Source organism: Aptenodytes forsteri, unplaced genomic scaffold, assembly GCF_000699145.1.
Source record: "Aptenodytes forsteri isolate BGI_AS27 unplaced genomic scaffold, ASM69914v1 Scaffold309, whole genome shotgun sequence".
NCBI lineage: Eukaryota > Metazoa > Chordata > Aves > Sphenisciformes > Spheniscidae > Aptenodytes > Aptenodytes forsteri.
The window spans coordinates 4468568-4479591 of NW_008795857.1; the positions used below are offsets into that span (position 1 = coordinate 4468568).

At 50.5% G+C, this 11024-nt stretch overlaps 2 protein-coding genes across 2 annotated transcripts in view; one reads left to right on the top strand and one right to left on the bottom strand.

Annotated features, from left to right (window-relative positions):
* Window positions 1–5080, top strand: part of XPO5 (exportin 5) — a 31201-nt gene extending 26121 nt beyond the window's left edge. The window contains exons 26-33 of the mRNA XM_019473242.1: window positions 292–338; window positions 544–638; window positions 1497–1559; window positions 2070–2152; window positions 2926–3033; window positions 3214–3351; window positions 3512–3676; window positions 4227–5080. Coding sequence (XP_019328787.1) covers window positions 292–338; window positions 544–638; window positions 1497–1559; window positions 2070–2152; window positions 2926–3033; window positions 3214–3351; window positions 3512–3676; window positions 4227–4367 — 840 coding nt within the window. The 3' untranslated portion in view covers window positions 4368–5080. The remainder of the gene's footprint in view (window positions 1–291; window positions 339–543; window positions 639–1496; window positions 1560–2069; window positions 2153–2925; window positions 3034–3213; window positions 3352–3511; window positions 3677–4226) is intronic.
* Window positions 5081–7945: 2865 nt separating this feature from the next.
* On the bottom strand, window positions 7946–10991 carry POLR1C (RNA polymerase I subunit C). Its single transcript, XM_009283768.1, has 7 exons — window positions 10866–10991; window positions 10213–10345; window positions 9974–10093; window positions 9617–9769; window positions 9296–9445; window positions 8609–8725; window positions 7946–8263 (listed from the first exon to the last, which is right to left on the bottom strand). The coding sequence occupies exons 1-7, from the start codon at window positions 10920–10922 to the stop codon at window positions 8145–8147; spliced, it is 849 nt and encodes a 282-aa protein (XP_009282043.1). The 5' UTR covers window positions 10923–10991; the 3' UTR covers window positions 7946–8144.
* Between the last annotated feature and the right edge of the window lie 33 nt (window positions 10992–11024).

Consider the following 11024-nt stretch of genomic DNA (forward strand, 5'->3'; position numbering starts at 1 on the left):
ACCTGTGGATATCAGCTCCTCAACCTTCAGCCCTGAGAATTTGTGTGGGATTTTTTTTGCCTGTGTCCCCTCATTTTCCTGACAGCTCACCCAGATTCCTACAGCCAGCACAGCCACAGCATCTTCAGCACAGTTGGTAGCAGTTCTTGTCCCATTCAAAATGGGGCTTGGCATGAGAGCTGTGTTTAAAGCTCTTGTGCTTTTATCAGCAGCTATCACTTGGGCCTCTTTGCCTTGTGTCCAGCATGGCTCCTTAGGAAGGTATTGAATCTTCCCTTTTGTCTTGAACAGAGGTTGTCTCAGAAATGGCAGGTGATCAACCAACGAAGCATGCTCTGGTAAGCTTCCACCCCTTGAAATGAGTACTGAAAGGGAGAAATGGGAAGTGGGATGGAGTTTTGGCCCTTTGCCCAGGGAACAGCCCTGCCAGCAGAGGGCTGGAAAACACTGTGTTTACCCTGATGGTGACTCACTCCCTGTGCTTGGGCAGAGGGGATACTTTAAGACATTGGCTCCCTTCACACTAAAACCTGTTCTCCTCAGTGAGGATGATGCTGCAGACGACAACCCCGAGTCTCAGGAGATGCTTGAAGAACAGCTGGTCAGGCTGCTGACCCGAGAAGTCATGGATCTCATCAGTAAGTGAAATCAAGCAAGGTCCCCTGGGATACTTGGGAAGTTTGCCCTGGAGACGACAATAGCAATTTCCAATGTGCAGTAAAACTTAATTATAATGGCCAGTAGTATTTAACATAATCCTTAGAAGCTAGGTGTGAGACAGTTAACCCTACCAAAATCTTAGCTAAAACTTAGTAAGAGATCAATTAAAAACCTTCAGAAGAGAGTTTTCTTTCTTTCATTTAGGGCTCCATGTTGTTGGCACTGTCCCTGTAGGAGTCCAGTCCTCCTTTGGAATCTGGGTTCTCCCTTTTGGTGCCCCATAGCCCAGTACGGGACATTGATTTGCAGACAACATGAGTGTAGAGCAGTTTTGTTGCTGGCAATTGCCATGTCTCTAGCCAGACAGAAGGGAAGAGTCCCTCCCCCCAGGCAATCTCCTTTGTGTTCCCTTTCTCCAACACTGTGTTTTTGTCAGCGTGGCTTGGAGCAGAGAGGCTGGGAAAATTGACTGCATAGAGATTACAGGTCCTCAACCTTTTATCTCCTTTCTTGATCTGCCTTGTTGCCTTAAGATGCTGCTGTTGTCAGGTTATAGGCTTCAAATGTTTTTGCATGTTCCTGGTTCTCAGTAGTTTGAAGCAGCCACTGTGCAGCAGGTTCCACTGTGGAGGGATGCTGTGGGTAGGGTGTTTCAGCCTTGCACGTAGTGCAGTATTTGGCTTTTATACTGGGCTTTCAGATTCTTCAGATACTGTGTAAGAGCTGGGGGAGCCTGAAGCAGCTGTGAGCCCATCAGAGTCTGTAGGATAATCTCTGCATGTTCTGAAGTAGCATGTTCCCTTTTCTGCTCCTCTGACCTGCAACTGTTTTTGCAGCTGTTTGCTGTGTTTCTAAGAAAGGGGTTGAGCATAACACTACTGCTGCTGTAGACGGAGACGGTGAGTAAATGCCCACCTTTGCCTTTCCTCCCCTTGGTGCGTGCAAGCACTTTTCCCCTTTCGTCATGCATTTCTTGAGGGAGAGGCTGGCCTGTTGCTGGAAGTTCTGTGTGAGGGGTACAGGTTTGGTAAGAAGCCTTCAGCTCTGTCCTGCCCAGTGTAAAAACCTGCCCACAGAAAAACCCAGTCTAGCCTAGGAATGTGCTGTAGGGTTCACAGGTAGCACGTTGGAGCAGCTGATTCTTAAGGTACCAAGAAAAGAGGGCTGAGGAGAAGAGGGGGATGTGCACAGTCTTCCCAAGAGCTGGAGGTAGCTAGTTGGGTGCCCTTCCTGCCCCACAAAGGGTGCGTGCTTTCTGTTTGGAGAGAGATGTTCTGGCAAGCTGTGCAAGCATACTGATTCTGTGTGCTGTCCCCTGGTTCCCAGCTTAGTTCTCACTGTGCCTCCCTGTGTCTCCCTCAGTCCTCGGGAGGCCATGTTTACAGTGCTGCCTTTGCTCTGCTCTGCAGATGATGAGGCGATGGCCACGGAGGTGACTCCCCCTGCCAGCGCAGAGCTCACCGAGCTCGGCAAGTGTCTGATGAAGCAGGAGGTAAGAGCGCATGCTCTGACTTCCACCATCCTTTCTCTGTACTCTTTGTCACGCTTGTCTGTGGTGCAGCCAGATGCTACTACAAAGATCTAGGCTGCTGTAGTGTGATTCCCCAGTGTGAGAATCTTCTCTTGGGAACACACATGTTTTTTAAGGGTTAATGGTTGCAGAAGCCACAAAGCAAATGGGGGTTGGGATCCAGTATAACATGCAGCTACAGAGTTTCAGCCCTTCTTTGGGCGAGGCCCTGGGCATTCAGCCTCCAGGATGCTCCCTGGCTCTGCCTCCATCCTGGGCTCCAGCCTTCAGGAGGAAGAACTTCACCCAGCAGCTCTTTTTTTCTGTAAAATCCGCCAGAGCTGGCACAGGAGCCAAAGTGTTAACACAACCCACTGTGCAGAGTACCTTCATCCTGATACCTCTGTACTCCTCCGCTCCTGTGGACGCCTCAGAAGCTCTTGCAGAAGCTTTTGCAGTGACTTGAGAGTAACAACTGATGGGAGTCCATGGGTGCTCCAGGGCTTTTCCAGGGGAGATGAGAAGGGAGCAGGTTTGCTTGATGTTTGTTTCTCGTGGCTATGATGGTGTACGTTGGGCACCTTGGAGCACCTTCAGCTCACCTCAGCAGCAGCAGCAGCACGCAGGATTCTCAGAAGATAGCCCCAAGGAGCTCCTGCAGAGTCCCTGGATTGCTTCTTGGCTCCCTTCAGGTTTGAACCCTGGAGGTGGGAAATCGTTCCTCTGACTGGTTTCCCTCTCTGACTCCTTTTCAGGATGTTTGCACTGCGCTGCTGATCACTGCCTACACATCCCTCTCCTGGAAGGACACCTTGTCCTGCCAAAGAACCACAACACAGCTTTGCTGGCCGCTGCTCAAACAGGTACCTCTGGGAGGAAGAAGGAGTTAGTTCTGGCAGGGTTGGGAGAGGAAGCTCTGAATGTAGTAAGAAGCGTGGCTGCTTCGCCCCTGGGCACCTTCTCCCTCGGGAAGACCAAGCTGTTGCAGAAAGGCAGTCATGTATCAGTATCCTGCTTTCGTGCTGACAGTGCCTCTTCCCCAGGTGCTTCCAGGAAACCTCCTGCCCGATGCTGTGTCCTGGTTTTTCACAAGTGTGCTGAAGGGCTTACAGACACACGGGCAGCACGATGGCTGCATGGCAGCTCTTGTCCACCTGGCTTTCCAGATCTACGAGGCCTTGGTGAGAAACTCTGCTCTTTGTCCAGATGCCAGGTTGGCTGGGGAGTGGTGGAAAACTAATCCCATGCCCGCTTGGGTAGGGTCAGAGGAGCTAATGGCCCTCCAAGGAGGACAGGGCTGCTCCTCTAGCAGAGCTGCGTTAACTGTACTTCTCCCTGCAGCGCCCTCGCTACGCTGAGCTGAAGGCAGTGATGGAGCAGATCCCAGACATCCAGAGGGACTCTTTGGAGCAGTTTGATTCAAAGCTTCTCAACCCAACGCTGCAGAAGGTGGCAGACAAGCGCCGGAAGGATCATTTCAAGCGCCTCATCACAGGTTGCATTGGGGTAGGTGATATCCTGGAGGAAAGTGAACCTGTTTCATTTCATGCCTGTACCCTGCAGAAGTGACGGGGCAGCCAGTCTACCTGCCTCTCTCCAACCACCCCAGTTCCCAGCCAGGAAGCTGTTGCAGCATATTCTTAGTGTTTCTTCTGTCTTTTCAACCTGGAGGTACAGCGGGGATGGCAGCACAGGCTCAGCAGCCCCTCCAGCACTGAGAGGCAGGGGGTACCTTGCACAAGGGTGCCCAGGGGAACAGGGTGTTCAAATGTTTTAACTGCTGCTTGGTGGGTGCTGGGCTTTTGCGAGGATGGTGGCGTTGAGTCTGGTACATTGAGTTAAAAGCTTGGGGAGCTGGTGCACTGGTGGTTACCTCAGTGCCCTGGCACTTGGGAAGGACCGCGCCCGAGATTCCCCAAAATGCAAGCACGGCGTCCGGGCCTAGGGATTGCTCAGAATCTGGGGTCTGCCTCTGATCTGCAAGCAGGCTGCCCCCTGAGTTGAGTGGGGCTATGAAGGCAGTAATGACTGATGCCTGCCTGTCTGTCCTCTGCAGAAGCCCCTCGGGGAGCAGTTCCGCAAGGAGGTTCATATCCGGAACCTCCCATCTCTCTTCAAAAAGGTGAAGCCATCATTGGAGACGGATGTGCTAGAAAATGAGGATGGAGAGGGCCTCACTGCACTCTTTGAGCCCTGAGCCTGGGATGCTGCAACCATCTCCTCCCCTACCTTATATTTTCTCTCCTCATAGTAAGCACATTAGATTCTCCTTGTCATCGCCTCCGTGAGCGTTCGTCTGAATAAAGCCCCTTACGGGTCCTGTCCCATTCTCCCTACATGGGGATGGGGCCTGCGGTGGCATTTGAACCAGTCTATTAAGCTTTCCCCGATTCCTTCCCCTCCCCTCCACTGGATGAGCATCTTTAGACCTCTGCTTCTCTGCAAGGTGGGAGCTGAGCCCATAAACTCCGTTAGGTAAAGCCTGGTCATCCTGTAGCCTTGGGTCACTCTTGCTCCACTTCTTCATCCCTTGGGGTTTAGGATCAATGCAAAAGGCAGAGTAGTGCGCCATGTGAAAAGGGGCTACCCTAATCTTTCTCTGGGTGCTAGCTGCCAGGCTTTTTTAGGGGACACATCAGACACTCCTGTCGTGCCTATCAGCACTTGTCCCTAGCGGACTGGTATTCTGATGAATCCGTTTCCCTCCAGGATGCTGAGCCTTGGGCTGCGGGCTGTGTGCCAGGAAGCCTAGCAGTGCTCTAGGATCTCCCTCAAGATCAGCCTTTCTAAGGTGCAGCTGCTCTCTAGAAGGAGGCAGACGCTGTCATACATATATATACATATATATGATCATACAGCTTGTTCTACCCAGAGCCAAATGGAAGGCTTTTACTTTGTGCCAGCCTTTCTTGGACATTTCTCAGGGGGAGCAGGACAGATTTTTTTTTTTTTTTCTTTTCTTAGGGCAGGAGGGCAGGAGGGCAGGAGGGCAGGAGGGCAGGAGGGCAGGTGGGCAGGAGCGCAGGCAGGCGGGCAAGAGCCAAATGGAAGGCTTTTACTTTGTGCCAGCCTTTCTTGGACATTTCTCAGGGGGAGCAGGACAGATTTTTTTTTTTTTTTCTTTTCTTTTTACCATGCCCTGTAGACTAGAACATCGTCAGTGCAGGGTATACAAAATCTGGACCAATATCTGAAGCACCTGCAAACCAAAAGGGATCTCCTCACCCTGTTGCTGTGGAGGTGACGGTAGCCCATGTTTTTACCCAGTCTGGTACTTCTTGGAGAATTGCATGGTAGGGCAGGAGGGGTGGGGTTTATGCTGCAGTTTACAGGGGGGGAGCCAGGTCAGAAACTGGGTTTTAGATGAGGTGGGACTCTTATCAAACCACTCCAGTCTGCAAAGCTGGTTCTTCTTACATGACAAATGGTTCACTCGATCTATCCTAGTGTTAGCACAGGAGCTGGGAGGGTCTGTCCAGAGCTAGCTGGCAGTTTTGCCATCCAGGAGACAGAACAAGTAATAAACTATGGCGGGCAGAGAAGGTGGTGTCTCCACTTGGACAGACTGGACAGAAAAGGTGGAGTTGGGAAGGGTGGGAGTGCTGAAGGGAAGAGCAGGCCTTGGGACTCCACTCACCCTCCTGCCCCTGCTGTTCCACCAGCACCCTACACTTTCATCCTGGCCTCAAATTTTTTTAACCTCTGAGCTAACATGGCTCCTGGCTCTAGCAAAGGCTGGGTGTATTTATTGTGTTGTGATATTTTTAACATTCTGTGACTTCATGCTAGATACAAGGGGGTTTTTTTAATGGTTTTTAGAACCTTTTTTGTAGGAATGTTTAAATCCGAAGCTGTCTCTGAACTGGTTGTGTTACACCTCTGAATGTCAGTAAAGCTATTCCAGTTTCATACACATCGTGTCATGGTTTCATTTTTATTCTTTCGTATGTTTCGGTAAGATCTGAAGCCTCTGCTCTACCCAGACTGCCTTCCTAAGGATTGTTCAGCACTCCTTATTCCAGCTACCAAAAAGGGAGCACCTTTGCTGGTGGTCAACATGCATGGAGGGGATGTACCATTCCAGACTACATAATTAAATTAGAAGGCAAGGGGAAAATTATATTTTAAAGTATTTGTATGTCACAGCTGGTTTATATTAATTCCACAACAGCCGCTAGGTCCCAGTTCACAGCCTGAGGGGTGCATATTGCCAAAGCGAAACCCTTTAGCATGGCTATTCCAGGGCATGTCCCATAAGCAGTATGGGAAACACGCAAAGCAATAGCACAGAAAGGCGCATGTGCTACTGAAGTAGGCTCCAAGCCCAACCCTAGCTATGGCTGGGAGGAGCAACATCTTGTGGTAGTACTGTAGTTTAGCTGTAACTCTCAGCTGACCTTTTCAGTAACACAGGAAGGTGATGTAGCTATTGCCTCACCTGATGAAGGTTGCATGAAAGGTCTCTCTTACAACAAAAGCAGAAGCCCTCAAAGACGTGGGCCTGAGCAGCATCACTGTAAGTTTTTGTCACAAAACCTTTTTCCAGGGCCCCAGCTGTAATCCAGCTCATTGTGGAAGCTGCTTCAGCTTGTTTAAACTGAAAGGATCCAGCTAGAAATTACTATTTTTCAAATGGAATTAACACCTAAAGGATGTTTACAGTACAAGTAACTATAGCCCAGTGAAACAGGTAGAGAAAAAGTGTGATTTGCTACACTAAATTCTATCATTGTAGTGAGGATTGACAAGCAACTGGGACACACCAGTCCTCCCAGCCATTCCACGAAGTTCCAGATCCTTCATCAGCTTGTCAAGAGACCTACCCGGTGCTGACTAACAGTAGTGCTCACCACTGAGACTAACTTGCAAGTTCTCCCAGGCTTCCCTGGGTGGAGACAGGCCTTTGACTGTCACTTGCCCTCCACCATCCAGTTCTGCTTCAAGGTCAGCCCAAAGTACGTTCAGTCACTGAAAGGGAGAACAGAATAGTCAAATCTAACACCTGGGAAGAAATGCCTTACCTTGAGCTACTTAAGAAGGGACAGTCAGTCCTTACAGAGCATGTTTTTAAACCCCACCTTTGCACAGAGAAGCCCAGTACTATATCGTAGAATGGTTTGGGCTGGAAGGGACGGTCAAAGACCATCTAGTCCAACCCCCCTGCTGTGGGCAGGGACAGCTTTCACTAGGTCAGGTTGCTCAAAGCCCAGTCCAACCTGACCTTCAACACTTCCAGGGATGGTGCACCCACAACTTCTCTGGGCAACCTGTTACAGCATCTCACCACCACCCTCATCTTAAAAAAATGGCGTATGTCCAATCTATGTCTACCCCCTTTCAGTTTAAAACCCTTGGCCCTTGTCTTGTCACTGCAGGCCCTGGTAAAAAGGCTCTCTCCATGTCCTCTTTATATACTGGAAGGCCGCAATAAGGTCTCCCTGGAGCCTTCCCTTCTCCAGGCTGAACAAACCAAACTCTCTCAGCCTTTCTTCATAGGAGAGGTGTTCCAGCCCTCTGGCAGTACAGCCTTTTATCTACCACATCATTAACTACCTGGAGCTGGTTTGAGACACCTGCAAAACAGTCCTGCGCTGATACTGACTTGTTAAATCTCACTGACCTGCTGCGAAGTGTTTTACTACACTGCCTTATCAGTCCTTTTCATATACTGCATGCAATCTAAAATAAATGCTATTACTCATCTTTAGACCCGCTGCCACTTTCTTCTCTGTGTATTACGGTCTGGCAATTGTGAACAGCACAGAAGGAGACAGCTGTAAAGAAAAGCCTTTATTTTAGTGCATCTCCTCCCTGAGGCTCATTACCAACAGAAAACAAATCCAAAGAGACAGTCCTAGGACTCTTAACAAGCCCGTCTCAAACCTCTTGCCTACAGAAGAGGAATCGCCCCTGCAGGCAGGTGCAGGAAGCCCAGAACAGCAGTGCAGGAACACGCTTCCCAGCTACAGCCTGGTCACTCCATAGGCACAGAGTCCAGTTCATTCAGGAAGCGCTGACACTTTCCCATCAGGATCTTGATGGCTTCGCTCACCAGCACATCTGGAGGCAAGATACCCGTCGACTCCACTGAAACTGCACAGAGACACAAGTCAGCACAGCCACTACGCAGCTTCAGCCTACACCTGGCTCCAGCATTTCTGTCCCATGTCTTCCCTTACACCGCACTTCTGACAAGCCAGATCTTCACAGCCAGAGGAGAAGAGGTTACGTTTGCCGGCAGGAAGCACAAACACATTCAATCCCAAAGCAACTCCAAACCACAACCTCAGTAGTTACCCACTGGAATATGAACGTATGAAGGCTGATGATGTGGGGGTAAGGGGGAGGCAGAGACCCAGTTATACATGCTGGCCAGTCTCTGTTTGTTTACACAAACCACAGCAGGGCTCTATGTTCTGTGGAAAATGGGGCACTTACAGATGTAATGGTTTCGCACTCTTGCCAGGCGCACAAGGTTTTTCAGACTCTCATGACGGAAAACTTCTCTGCTGAACGTGTCCAACCGTGCATTGGCTACTCTTGCCACCTTTTTTCCTAAAGGGGAAAAGATGAAACGAGATGGGCACCTGTAGCAGATGGGTGCCTTGTGGTCACGGCAGGTGCCTACCCCTCAAACACGCACTCCCCCATCAGCAAAAGCAGCAAAGCCACAAATATAAAGAATTAGCACATCCCCAACATGAAACTCCAACCTGATAGAACTGGTGTTCTTGAACAGTTCCAACCCAAACACAAAGCTTGTATGTACCCTTGGGCAGGACACAAGAAGTCTTCTCCATGCTCAGCTGCTGGAAAGAGCAAGCTCACTACCCAGTCTTACAGTCAACTGAACAGTACTGGAAGCTGCAGTCAGCAGCCGCAGGGCTCTGCGGGCAGGCACCCAATGCCTCAGCATTTCAGGGAGATCCCAGTTCATCACCCAACACATCTGCAAGTGACAGCCACTCATCCATAAAACCAGGCTCAGAATAGCATGAACGGTTTCTCATCGGCAAGACAACATCACAACGTGGTTTTGTCTCTACAAGGTTTGGCTCTAGTCTCTAATCAGTCTCTGCTAAGGCTTGTAAGGAAAAAGGCACTTTACAGCAGGAAAAAAAATACCCTTGATGTTCTGGATCTCAATGACTCCAGGGGAAAAGCACTTCTGCAACATCTCAGCTGCCTCATCCTCAATGGGCTGCAGGAGCGTAATGTCAGGAAGCAGTCGATAACTAGCCGTGGCCACAGGAGAAAACTTCGCATGATCTTTACCTGCATGAAGAGTTAAGGATGAGGGCAGGCCTCAGGGAACAAGAGTGCGAGGATGCCGGGGCCTAAAGTTCCAGGGGGAAGGCCAGTTGTCCACCCTTCCCCTTCACATAGCTGTGCCCTAGTCCAAGCACTCGCACTCCTCCTCCTGCTGCCCCAGGACCCACGACTCACCTATACCCTTGACACAGTGCATAAGCACATCTATTTCCTGGCCAGGTCGCAACAGTGCAATGAGGATGTCATCGTGAACAGGTCGGAAGTCAGCATCTGGAAAGAGGTCTGTCTGATTCCCCAGGGGCACCCACGTCATATGTTTACTGTACACTGCGAAGAGAAGCCACAAGCATCAGCCAGCTGCTGTCTCAAAACAGGTTGCTGACCTGTACAGGATTGGAGATGGCAAAAAGTAAGTTTAGCAGAATGAGGGAATCGGCTCTCTCTGCTCACAGGGCTGAGAGAACAGACGAAATCCTGCCTCCCAAGACCAAAAAAGAAAAAACCAGCACCTATTTTTAGGAGAGATCTCACCTTTGTGATTGAAATATAGTTCATTAGGATCAGATGATTCTTTGGCTGCCTGAGGGTTTCGGCTGCATTTTATTTTCAGCTGGAACTGCAGAGTATCAATTTCTGTGCCTTCTTCATCTCCTGGGAAGGGGAGAACAGCGTGAGCCTCTATGGAATCACACTTCTGCTCAGTTTACGTGACCCTGATTTCCTGCTTCAGGGGAAACTGTCAATATTTCTATTTGATCCAAGACTCTCACCTTGGTTTCTATATTCAAAGAGTCGAGGGTCAGCTCGGATAGGGATGAGGCCCAAGCGATGAGCCAGAATTTCATCCTGCACAATGGATGTGTTGTTGTACACAAAGACTTTCTCTACAGCCATCGTTGGCACCTCGGGGAGACAATGGATCAAGTCAGCGTAAGATGACAGTTGAACTAATGCCAACAGAATACCCATCTAGAGCGTCTCTTCTCTCCCATAAATAATTGCCCTACAGACTCTTTTCAGTGGCATTTCTGCCAAACCAGGCTACCCGATATACCCTTACACCCAATATACCCCCTTCCCCGTTTGTTTTTTTTTTTCAAGCAAATCATTTAAACAAATGATCACGAGAAGCAAAGGGCTGGCTGATCCACAGGCACTACCAACAGCACCCTTAAGAGCAACAAGCACTACTGCTCATGCTGCTAAGGCTCTAACTCTCTTTGGGCTCCTGACACGCGTGCAGGAATTTGCGCTTCTCTTCCAAACCCAGAAGCTGTCTGCAAGGGCTGACATAAGGCAGGACCCTCCCCGCTCCCCATCACTCAAGTACCCCCGCTCCTAGGCCGGCACCCCCAGGCCTTCCCCGCACGGCCCCGCTGAGCCTCGGTCCCTGCCCTCCCCGCTCGCCCGCCCGCGGCGGTACCTCGGCGAGCAGGATGCGGCGGAAGGCGTTGGCGATGGCGGCGTCGATGCCCACCATGTCGAACTCCAGCGCGCCCTCCTCCTCGCGGATAATGTCCACGCGGAACGCCTGCACGGGCCACGCGCCGGGGGTCTCGCTGGGCACCGCGTGCGGGACCCG

Excerpts from the sequence above, each read along its gene's own strand:
- POLR1C (XM_009283768.1), bottom strand. The coding sequence starts at position 10,922 with ATGGTGGGCATCGACGCCGCCATCGCCAACGCCTTCCGCCGCATCCTG. Across the intron at positions 10,094-10,212 it reads CTTTGAATATAGAAACCAAG|GAGATGAAGAAGGCACAGAA; the intron begins GTGAGAGTCTTG and ends TCCCCTTCCCAG. Across the intron at positions 9,446-9,616 it reads GCACTGTGTCAAGGGTATAG|GTAAAGATCATGCGAAGTTT; the intron begins GTGAGTCGTGGG and ends CTCTTCATGCAG.